The 12796-nt window shown below is 42.9% G+C and overlaps 1 protein-coding gene across 6 annotated transcripts in view; it reads left to right on the forward strand.

The window, feature by feature from the left end:
• The window catches only part of LOC121872570 (glyoxylate/hydroxypyruvate reductase A-like), a 44122-nt gene extending 40638 nt beyond the window's left edge, over nucleotides 1-3484 (forward strand). For all 6 annotated transcript variants that reach the window (XM_042375390.1, XM_042375393.1, XM_042375389.1 and 3 more), the window contains 2 exons: nucleotides 711-867; nucleotides 1551-3484. In XM_042375390.1, the coding sequence (XP_042231324.1) occupies nucleotides 711-867; nucleotides 1551-1682 (289 nt within the window). In that variant the 3' untranslated portion in view covers nucleotides 1683-3484. The remainder of the gene's footprint in view (nucleotides 1-710; nucleotides 868-1550) is intronic.
• Nucleotides 3485-12796: the final 9312 nt, after the last annotated feature.

Here is a 12796-nt window from a genome sequence, read left to right on the forward strand (position 1 = left end):
TCAGTTGACACGTGCATTATTTTTCCTAAATATTTTCTGCTGAAATCAATGTGAAATCAGTGGCAAAGAGGATAAAGTAAACTTACAGCAGAGGTGGTTGTGTGGTGCACATTTAAACTGAAATAGACCAAACCAGCGGAGTCGCCAGATATGCTATTGACAAACTGCCCACTGCTTCCACACTTACGATCACCTCCCACACAATACACACCTGTGCTCTTCATATTTTTTAATTTATAGTTTTATTTTATATTTTATTTATTTCTCAGTCATTAAATAAAAATACATGCAAACTTTTAAGATGTGATCATGGATTATTGATTATAAATCTGGTTGAAGATTTTAAAGGAAAAGTTAGCCCAGGTAATAACATTACATTTGTGTATTACCTTTTATTCAACTTGTCATTCCATTATTCTACTTCACAGGAAGACTACAGTGTTAATTAACATTGGTTAAGGCGATGTTAACATTTTTCTACTGTAACACTGGTTAAGGTGATGTTAACATTATTCTACTGTAACACTGGTTAAGGTGATGTTAACATTATTCTACTGTAACACTGGTTAAGGTGATGTTAACATTATTCTACTGTAACACTGGTTAAGGTGATGTTAACATTATTCTACTGTAACACTGGTTAAGGTGATGTTAACATTATTCTACTGTAACACTGGTTAAGGTGATGTTAACATTATTCTACTTCACAGGAAGGATGCAGTGTTCATTAATGTTGGTCGAGGAGATGTTATCAGTGAGGAGGACCTTGTAAAAGCTCTTGATTCAGGATGGATATCTGCTGCAATATTAGATGTGTTTTCAAAGGAACCATTACCAAAAGAGAGTCTTCTTTGGCAACATCCAAAGGTTAGTTATCACCATTACCCTTTTCTGCCCTTTTCCTCTCTGGATGGTTCTTCCTAGTTGGACACCTCTCCTCCCTTAATGGCCACCTCTTTTCCTTTGATGGCCACCTCTCCTCCCTTGATGGCCACCTCTCCTCCCTGGATGGCCACCTCTCCTCCCTTGATGACCACCTCTCCTCCCTGGATGGCCACCTCACCTTCCTGGATGACCACTTTTCCTCCCTTGAAGGCAACTTTTCCTCACAGTGGCTGGCAACACAGTGTGTGAGGGCAGAAGAGGCCATCCTGTCTCAACTTGTGGGAAGGTCAGTTTTGGTCACCTACTAAGGAGATACACTCCCTCCATATTTTAAAAGAATGTTCCCAGTAAAAGGTCAGCCCAGCAGGAAGATGGTCGTGTCCATCACACATTGTGCCTCAGATAGTTTTTTCCTTCAGTTGTACATGGTAGAAGCAGGTATTTTAATACCTTTATTTTAGTTGTTGATAATTATAGCAAAAATAAATTTTTGATAAAAAGTAGATAGATTGTTTTCAATTAAGTATCATTCATCCAAATTTAGCAATTAATATTTGTTTGGTAAACCCTATATGAAAATTTGATATCCAGTCATGTTTATTTTTAAGCATGTTAATTAGTTTATTTGTGTTGATCTGTTTTATTGATAATGTCATTCCTTGCAGGTGATGGTGACTCCACATACGTCTTGTCCAAGTCGTGCTGAGGATGTTAGTAGTGCATTTGTTGACAACTTCACACGCTACACTCAAGGTCTTCCTGTCTTGAATATCATTGATTGGAACACAGGCTATTAACTGATTGTTATACAAGTTTCAAATGTTGAATGAATTAATGTTTCATGTTATATAAAGGGTGTAGCATAGGTCATGCATGCACCATAGGAAAATTGATGTTCATCTCTTCTTTGTTCCTCAGGCAAATGAAGCTTAATACTTGTATATCTATGAAAAATAGGTGAGTGAGGACCAATCAAATGGTTACTGATGTCTCAGGACCTCATACCTCTTGATTTTTTCCTCTGGGACCACTTAGATGCTTCTTGCACGATTTTGGTAGACTACACATTTCATGTGACCCCAGAGGAAGAAATCAGTGGTCCTCTCTTGACCAATCTTAGTTGATTTGTTACGATTCCTTCACCGGAGGAGGAAAAAAAAAGAAAATATGAAGATTAATTTTCTATTGTCTGTAACCTATGACACCCTGTATAGCAGTGGTCCCCAACCTGCAGTGCCCCCAAAACCATATTATGGAGCCCACAAGGGTTTATTAGAAAAGTATGAATTATTTGTGATTGTTTGTAAAAGTGATATTAATGAAAATATTTAATAACTTGATACAATTGTAATGTACAGGACGTGTGTATTTACCCCAGACTGGGCCCAGAGAGAGAGCCAGCCTTCTCACTGGGGTAAATACGCATGTCCTGTCCAAGATTAAATGTAAAAAGTACTTACCGGTAACTGGTAACAGTAAGACGTTAAAACAGCAAATAACTGTACAGTATATATGTAGATCCAAATTTTTGGCACCCTCCACTATATTTACAATGATAAATATGGCTCAGAGCCTACAAAAGGTTGGGGACCACTGCTGTACAGTATGGTGTGTGACCTATGACACCCAGTATAGTATGGTGTGTCACCTATGACACCCGGTACAGTATGGTGCGTGACCTATGACACCCGGTATAGTATAGTGTGTGACCTATGACACCCTGTACAGTATGGTGTGTGACCTATGACACCCTCTACAGTATGGTGTGTGACCTATGACACCCTGTACAGTATGGTGTGTGACCTATGACACCCGGTATAGTATGGTGTGTGACCTATGACACCCGGTATAGTATGGTGTGTGACCTATGACACCCGGTATTGTATGGTGTGTCACCTATGACACCCTGTACAGTATAGTGTATGATCTAACATCCTGTAGAGTATGGTGTATGATCTAACATCCTGTAGAGTATGGTATATGGTCTAACATCCTGTACAGTATGGTGTATGGTCTAACATCCTGTATAGTATGGTGTATGATCTAACATCCTGTAGAGTATGGTGTATGATCTAACATCCTGTAGAGTATGGTGTATGATCTAACATCCTGTACAGTATGGTGTATGATCTAACATCCTGTACAGTATGGTGTATGATCTAACATCCTGTACAGTATGGTGTATGATCTAACATCCTGTACAGTATGGTGTATGACCTAACATCCTGTACAGTATGGTGTATGATCTAACATCCTGTATAGTATGGTGTATGATCTAACATCCTGTAGAGTATGGTGTATGATCTAACATCCTGTAGAGTATGGTGTATGATCTAACATCCTGTACAGTATGGTGTATGATCTAACATCCTGTACAGTATGGTGTATGATCTAACATCCTGTACAGTATGGTGTATGACCTAACATCCTGTACAGTTTGGTGTATGATCTAACATCCTGTACAGTATGGTGTATGATCTAACATCCTGTACAGTATGGTGTATGACCTAACATCCTGTACAGTATGGTGTATGAACAACTATATTTCTGAAGGTTTGTAATGGTTCTTTTGTAAAGAATAAAATTTTACAGAATTACAGTATTGAACTTCCTCAATTTACATTGACTAAAATAAGTGGAAGAATTGGCTTCACCCTTGTATTATTACTTTATAACTTTGTTAAGTTGAAATGTATTGGAGTGCTGTGTCTTCATGTTATTGACTCTTAATATTCTCACACACAACACTACACTACACTAAAGTATCTTCCTGTTTTCATCCACACAACACTGTACATGGGAACAAGTAGACAGACTTTTCTCCACCAGCATATTCACTCATCCATGTAACCTCATACTAGTGGTGACACATAACATACTAGTGGTGACTCACATCATCATACTAGTGATGACTCACATCATCATACTAGTGGTGATAAACACAAACATCATACTAGTAGTGATGCACACATAACATACTAGTGGTGACACACACAACATCATACTAGTAATGAGGCACCAGCTCTACCTCCCAGCCAGGAGTAGGCGAGCGTCGTATAAACGATGACATTTCTAACCACACCCTGCAAAATACAGTGTACTTAGCAAATGCTGCAGCTTCTGAGAATGGAAGGGGGCCGGAGTTACCTAGAAAAAACTCTGGCTTGAATGGCATGTACAGTAATACTGACACATTCTTTGATAAGAGAGAGGAGTTAGAAACACTGCTGAAGGTACACCAACCCGATATAGCAGGAGTTGTAGAACTGTTGAACAAGAATAGGAGAATCGACCCAGAGGAATGCGAGTTCAGTATTGACGGCTATGACTCGTATACAAACTTTCTCAAGGAACTTGCAAGAGGGGTGTGGTTATTTATGCTAGGCAAGACCTTAGAGCCAGCCAGGCGAAGGTACAGGAAGAGAACGTTTTTGAAGAATCCAATTGGTGTAAAATTAAATTAAAGGGAGGAGACTTATTGTCGGGTGTATCTACAGATCCCCAAACTCTTAGCTTACTAAATCAAAGGAACTTAAGAGCCTTAATAGACAATGCAGCGATGCTCAACCCTAGCTGCCATCTTATCATGGGGGACTTTTAACTATGGAGACATCGACTGGAGAAACGAGTTCACACCAAATGACTTGAATAACCCTGGTACTTTTTGTAGAAACTCTGAGAGATAATTTTCTGTTCCAACATGTTAAAGACCCGAGGGGAGCAAACACCCAAGCCACTGGACCTCATCATAACAAACGAGGAGGGTATGGCGGCCAAACTGGAACATCTAGCCCCAGTTGGCACCAGCCACCTTGTAATGTTGTCATTCAGATTTAACTGTTAACTTGTTCATGATGAAGGTGCAAATATTACAAGGGCAGTTACGACTGGATGAGGAAGGAGATGAGGGATATCCAGTGGCCTGACTCACTAAGGCATAGGAATGCAGGCACTATGCTGAATATCATAGCCAGTAAAGTGAACCATTTGATCGATAAATATATACCTAAAACCAACCCTAGTGCCTCTAGGAATACGAGTGGACCCCTACACATTAACCATGCGGCGGTCGACAAAGTTAAGAAGAAAACCCAGAAATTCAAGGCTTGGGTTAGGTCAAATGATGATCAGGACAGGAGGATGTATGCAAAAACCAAGCAAAGTCAAGAGTGTAGAAGGGCTTGTGGGCTATGGGATGTTTGTGTTCACACTCAGGATGGGATGGAGAAAGGAAACTCACAATGTGCTCTCTGTATACATGTTGTATTGGATGTACAATGCAGCTTGGTGCTGGGAAGGCAGCATGGTTACAAGCGTGATGTAGAGAGAGCTGGTTGGTGAGGGTGCTCAGAGGAGGACCAGCTTGTGGGTCGCCATGCTTGCTGGCGGGAGCAAGGACCACCAGGCAGGTGGAGGAGGAGGTGGTATTGCTGGCTGGTTGGTGGAGGTAGAAAGAGAGCGATCACCACGAGGTCAGGTCTTAAATAGTGGGGGTTGGGGTGGCTTAGTAGTTGATCCCTGCTCCGTGATGTACAGTATGGCGGCGCTGGTTGACCACGAGGCATACACTGGGGAATTGGTGGGGTCGGCTACACAGCGACAAACAGCGTTTGTAGGGGAGAAATCCACTACAATAACTCCCCCTTCCCTCCAGGCGGTGTAGGAGACTTGTTGTCTGCAGGGTTGCTTAGCACATGTGAGGCAGAACGGGCGGTGCATGCCTCATGTGAGACAACGGTGATGGCGTGGATGAGCCGGTCGCTGGACACAACTGTCTAGATACACAATATCTGTGGGAGTAAAGAGGGAGAAAAAGGGTGTGTGGAGGCGATGAATTTTGTTCTTCCCTCACGGCAGGTACAGAGTCGTCAGATGCGCCTGTTGGGGTGTGTGGGCCTGGGTCAGGAGCAAGGGCTGCGTCAGCAGAAGCTGATGAGGGCTCGTGACAGCAGCTGGGTCCACGACAGTAGCAGGGAGTACCTGAGGGAGAAAAGAGGGGTGTGTGGGTCCTCACTCAGAAGCAGGGGCCGCGTCAGGAGAAGCGGCAGGGGGTACTGCTGGGTTGGGGCGGCGTCTGAGGCAGGACGGGTGTGTTGGGGTCGGTAGGACTTGGTGCTTGGGGCAGGAAGAGGAACGGCTGTCTGCTTAGAGTCGCAGAGCTGCTCTAGGGTGTCTAACCTGCGGTGTAGAGACAGTAGCTGTAGAGCCGATGAGAGCTGCCTCTGGGTGGATAAGCCAGTCTTCCATGTTGCTTGAAGACTGGGAGCGTGATCTGTTTCTCCTCCATCCTGTGTGAGTGCGAATCTCCGGGAGTCACCATTTGTGGGCTATGGGATGTTTGTGTTCACACTCAGGATGGGATGGAGAAAGGAAACTCACGATGTGCTCTCTATATGCATGTTGTATTGGATGTACAATGCAGCTTGGTGCTGGGAAGGCAGCATGGTTACAAGCTTGATGTAGAGAGAGCTGGTTGGTGAGGGTGCTCAGAGGAGGACCAGCTTGTGGGTCGCCATGCTTGCCGGCGGGAGCGAGGACCACCAGGCAGGTGGAGGAGGAGGAGGTGTTGCTGGCTGGTTGGTGGAGGTAGAAAGAGAGATCACCACGAAGTCAGGTCTTAAATAGCGGGGGTTGGCGTGGCTTAGTAGTTGACCCCCACTCCGTGATGCACAGTATGGTGGCGCTGGTTGACCTCGACAACGAGGCATACACTGGGGAATTGGTGGGGTCGGCTACACAGCGACAAACAGCGTTTGTAGGGGAGAAATCCACTACAGGCTAAAAAGGAGTTCCAGGGGCTGGTTGCAAGCTAGGTCAAGTCAAACTCAAAGGCGTTTTACCGCTTTGCAAAGTCAAAATTAAAAATGCGAGTAGGAGTATTGGATCTGAGGCTTGAAGATAGTACAGTAGTTATGCAGATTCTGACCAGGACAAAGCTGAGGCATTGAACAGCTTCTATTCCTCGGTGTACACAAATTAGGATGCGATTAACCGACCTGCGTTTACAAGAGAGGATGCCATTAGACTACCTGCGTTTGAGGACAGACTGTTTGACACAGCACTGACCCACATTGTGTTTACAGAAGATGTTACAAGAAATAAACTCAAAGCTATAGGTTCATAAGAGTCCTGGCTCTGACATGGTGCATCCCAGAGTACTAAGAGAGTTGTGCAACAAGCTCGCTGAGCTCGTGACGATCCTGTTCTGTAAATGCCTGGATGAACAAAAGATCCCCAGTGATTGGAAAATGGCTTATGAGAGTCCTATCTTCAAGAAGGGCGATCGTCACTCCACGAACAACTATAGACTGGTGAGCCTGAACCAGCATAGTATGTAAAGTATTATCAGAGATACCACGATGGAACATCTACTACGAAACAACCTTGTAAAGGCTTGCCAACATGGTTTTATGCCAGGGCGCTCCTGTTTAACACAATTACTCAAGGTACTGGATATTTGGACCCATATTCTGGAACAGGGTGTTAATATCGACAATATACACCTAGATTTTGCTAAGGCCTTCAACAGTGTACCCATGAAAGGCTGAAAATTAAACTGGAAGGGTACGGGATTCGGGGAAATGTCCTGCGTGGATAGAAGACTTTCTACATGACTGCAAGCAGTGTGTGGTGATTAATGGCACAAAATCATCAAGTGTACCCGTCACAAGCGGGGTACCACAGGGCAGTGTATTGAACCCGCTGTTGTTTGTTCGCTTCATAAATAACATGCCTGATGCTGTACATTCCTCCATACAAATGTTTGCAGATGACGCCAATTTATTTCAGGAAATTAAGAACCAAGCAGACTGTGAAGAGCTGCAGAAGGATCTCTGTGAGCTGCAAGAATGGTTGAAGAAATGGCTGCTAAGATTCAGTGTCACGAATTTTAAGAACATGCGCCTAGATTTTTCTCCTTATCGCCAGTATCCAGGAAAGTGTTATTAACAGAATAATTGTGATTAATATTGTACACCTGATATAAAAAAGATTTTGTTAGCCTTAATTTAGTTATTTCTTTCGAAATATAAAATTAGTTCATTGCAATACGACTGGTGAATAACAGTATGCCTCATGGGTCTTTATCAAAAACCTTCCTTCGTGGTGTCATATTGCTTCGCACAAGAATTGTAAAGATAGATTTTTTACCGAGTGTACCTGTAGTATAATTTTGTAGGGTCTTCCATTTTGTTATGTTAAAGAGCATTTGCCAGTCTTTAGTACATTTGAACATCTTTCAAGTCTTTCTGCATTGTTGTGACATCAGTCATGACTTGCTCCCTTCCCAAATATCTTTGTCGTCTGCAAACTTGATAATGTGGCTTGATATGTTTTCATCATTGTCATTTATGTAGATCACAAACAGGGTGGGTCCAAGTAGAGCCTTATGGTACTCTAATGAGAATCTTTTTCCATTCAGGTTGTACTCCATTTATTACTACTCTCTCTTTCCTGTCTTCTACCCAGTTGTTAATCCACTTCAAAATCTTGCCTGTGATGCCATGTGCTTGTATCTTAAAGGCTAGTCGTACGTGTGGGACTATCAAACACTTTGGAGAAATCCATGTACGACACATCCACTGGTGAGTCTTGGTCTATGTAGTCTGTTATCATTTCAGGGAATGTTATTAAGTTTGTCAGGCAGGATTTTCTTTTCCATGAAACAATGTTGTGATGTATTGATGAGACTTTGCTCGGTCAGGTGTTGGATGATGTCGTCCCTCAGAATTTTTTCAGAGTTTGCATAAAGTCAACCCTCGCTTTACGCGGTCCCACTTTACGCGTTTCCACGTTTACGCGGTACCCTGCCGAACACGGAATGCTCACTTTCCGCGGTGTGTGTACCCTTTTACGCGGAGAGCGGCGCGAGCAGGGTGTGCATAAGGTCGCCCAGTCATCAAAACATTACCGAGTTCTTCACCCGCCACCCACCACAGCCGGCCCAAGTCAGTGATTGTGATAATGATAGTGAGGATATGGACTTTGAGGGGTTTGACAAAGAGGCCCTGCAAGCCTCTGTGGTGGATAGTGATACAAGTGATACAGGTGAGGGCCAATAATCTGCCCTCTGCCTCGGAACCAACCCCCCATCCCCATGTGCCCAGCCATCTTTTCTACTAATGTAAGTGTTAAAAAACCTAATATTATTGATATTTCTCTTAATTATTAATTGTGTGTGCATGCCATCATAAAATTAAGAAGTTATTTTTACTACAAAGTAGGTATTGTGTCTGAAAAAGTGGAATTTGGGGGGTCGGCCCGGTCTCTATTTCAATTAATCCCATATGTTATGTTGTTCACTTTACGCGTTTCTCACTTTACGCAGGCCGCCGTGGGTTCAATTGACCGCGTAAAGTGAGGGTTCACTGTATATGGAATGTTAGGCTTATCGGCCTATAGTTTTCTGCTGGACTTTTCCTGCTCTTGTATTCTGGGGTAATGTTGGCTGATTTCCAGTCCCTAGGTGCTTTATCTTGATCCAAAGACATTATGAATAAGAGTCTTAGTGAAGTACAAATCTAGTTTGCCACCTCCTTTATCACCTTGGTCTGTGCTCTGTCCAGTCCAGGGGGCTTTAATTTCATTCAAGCTGGCTACTTTCCTATTGGTGATATTTTCTGTAATTGCTGTCTGTCTTAATTCATTTTCCACTTCTGAGGTATGCATTCTCTTAGGTACTGGCATGTTATCCATCATCTCTTGTGTGAATACAGATGCAAATTACAGTGTTCATTTTATGTATCAACTTTTTCTGTCATCCTCCAGGGCCATGTTGTTTTGTCCTTTAGAGGGCTGGCAGTATTCTTTATACAGTAAGTCCTCGCTTAACTTCGTCCCGCTTAACATTGTTTCAGTACTACGTCGCTGAATTTTAGAGACCAAAAATTTGCTTAACGTCGTTTTGCGTCATCACGGACTACTTTCTACGGCGCATCACCTGCTCTTGTCTGGCCGTGCTACGCTCTCGGCTTGGCATGCTGCCCTCACTTGCTGAACGTCACAGCGTTCCCAAGCGACGCCAAGCCAGTCTCTGTTACGTCTTCACATCATTCGTGTGTGCTTAAGTGCTTTTGCTCTAAAACTGTACTCTAACCATTCGAAATGGCTTCCAAGCGCCCATCAAGTGCTACTGATGCTAGTGTAGTGAAGAGGCAACGGAAGACCATTACCCTTGCTACGAAAATGGATGTATTAACCCGATTTGAAAAAGGGGAACGTGCTGTGGAAAATAGCCGCTGTGCTTGGTCTAACCCCCACAACGGTGCATACTACCCGGACCAACGCTGACAAGATTGAGGTTAATGCTGGAAGTGGTTCTTCTCTGAGTGCTACTAAGACGACTCGTACTAGAAGCACTGTGATAGAGAAGGTGGAAAAGATGCTGCCAATGTAGATGGAAGACCAGAATCAACACAATGCCCCTGTGAGCCTTATGGTTGTCCAGCATAAGGCCAGATCCTTGTTTGACGACATGAAGGAAACAGAGGGTGATGGATCGAAGGAAGAGACCTTTACGGCCAGCCGAGGCTGGTTTCAACGATTTAAGCGTCGGGATAACTTCCACAATATTAAGATGACTGGTGAAGCTGCCAGTTCAGATAGGGTTGCTGCCGAGACATTCCCGCCAACAACAGAGGAGGAGCAAACATCAACGGAAGAGGAGCAAGCAGAGGCGGAGGAACCCCAGTCAGAGCAGGAGGAGTAGGAGGCAGCCGCAGAGTCTCAGTGACTCACCACTCTCCTCCTCTCCTGCCCTCCTCCTCCGCTCCCGCCATCCTCCTCCTTTGCTCCACTACCCACCACACAGTCTCTCTACCTGGCTACCACCTCCGCCCATCGGTGAGTACCAATACAAACTTGGTACTGTAGTTTTATATACTATTTTCTATAAAAATGGCAATGATTTGATGTATAGTATGTAACTTGTTTCATGGGGCAAAGGGAGAATGGGGAACGTAACTCCTGTATTTTATCTATTTCTTATGGGGAAAATTGATCCGCTTAATGTTGTTTTGCATAACATCGCATTTTCAGGAACGTAACCCCAACGTTAAGCAAGGATGCCCTGTATTCATTTGACTCCTAGCATACGTATAAAAGGACTTGGGATCTTTCTTAATATTTTGAGCTAGTTTCATCTCAAAGTGCCATTTGGCTGATCTGATTTCCTGATTGGCCATATTTATGTATTTTTTTTGTATACTACTACATAATCTGATAATACCCTGAGCTCCAGTATTTTTTCCACATCTTGTATTTTGTTTTGCAGGCATTTTTAGTTCTGTGATTCATTCACCTGGTCTTGTTTTTCAGGTTATACATTCCTCTACTGTTATCTCAAGGATTTTCATGAAGTCTTGCATTGATTGGTCTATATCTAACTCCTCTTTAATGATTTCCTCTCAGTTAATTCCCTGTAGTTTGTCCCTCGTGAGCTAGTAATCTCCATGGTTAAGGTCATAGTATTCCTCCTCAACTACTTTCTCTCGACTTTCAAATATTGTATTCCATCTTATTATGTAGTGGTCATTGGTTGGAGAGTTAGATTCCCCCCAACACAGACCTTGTCCGTTATAGCCCCTTGGTCGTCAAGACTAAATCTAGAATATTCTCATGGGTTCACACACGTGTTGTGTGAGGAATGTGTGGTAAGATTCACTCAGTCTATTGTATCGTTATTAAAATCTTCCATGATGAGGTCTTGTGCTCTGGGTGCTGCCTATATGACTATGGCGATCTGCTACTTCCTCCCCAAAGCGAAGTCAGCCCGATACCATACACCTACTGTCAACTTGATTTTGTTTCGTGTTATCAAATCACACCAAATAGACTTGGATGATCCCATTTCATTGAATTCATCATAATGGTTACTGTCTTGTGCTCATTGACAGTGGTGAAACATGCTTAACCTCATACGAGTGGTAGCACACACTTAATCTCATAGCTCAGAATAAAACATTCATTTTAACTAATTTATTTTATTGTATTTGTCTTACATATTTGTGTATCTTTGAATTTTTACATATAAATACCATTTAAAAACATTCTTCTTAGGTTAGTTTAGATTTGATTAGGTTACATCAGGTTAGGTTAGATTAGGGTAGAGTAGGTTGGATTAGATTAGGGTAGGTTAAATTAGGTTAGGGTAGGATACATTAGATTGGGGTATACTGTATTAGATTATATTTGGTTAGGTTAGGTTAATTTTAAGGTGAAATAAGCTGGGGTGTCATCTTCATGTGATCTATTTATTTCTAAGTTGTCTTGTGTGGCTTAACAATCATCACCGCATCCATCATCGCCACAGTAAGGTTTTCTTGTTGTAGTTGTTGTAGTTGTTGTAGATGGAGTAGTTATTATTGTAGTTGGTGTAGTAGTTGTTGTAATTGATGGAGTTGTTGTTGTAGTTGAAGGATTAGTTGTTGTCATTTAAGGAGTAGTAGTTGTAGTTGATGGAGTTGTTGTAGTTGTAAGGGCTGTAGCTGGAAAACTGGTTGATTTAGAGGTTGCAATTGTTGTTATTTTATTAAGAGTTGTTGGAAATGTTGATGAGCTTTTTGTAGTTGTGCTTGTAGCAGTGTTTGTTGGTGGTGAGCTTGTTGAGGGCGAGTTTGTTGAGGTTGAGGGCGAGCTTGTTGAGGGTGAGGGCGAGCTTGTTGAGGTTGAGGGCGAGCTTGATGAGGTTGAGGGCGAGCTTGTTGATGTTGAGGGCGAGCTTGTTGAGTTTGAGGGTGAGTTTGCTATAGTTGAGGGTGAGCTTGTTGAGGTTGAGGGCGAGTTTGTTGAGGTTGAGGGCGAGCTTGTTGATGTTGAGGGTGAGCTTGTTGAGGTTCAGGGCGAACTTTTTGAGTTTGCTATAGTTGAGGGTGAGCTTGTTAAGGTTGAGGGCGAGTTTGCCACAGTTGGGAGT

This window comes from Homarus americanus, unplaced genomic scaffold (genome assembly GCF_018991925.1).
Source record: "Homarus americanus isolate GMGI-L3 unplaced genomic scaffold, GMGI_Hamer_2.0 scaffold39155, whole genome shotgun sequence".
In the NCBI taxonomy this organism is placed as follows: domain Eukaryota; kingdom Metazoa; phylum Arthropoda; class Malacostraca; order Decapoda; family Nephropidae; genus Homarus; species Homarus americanus.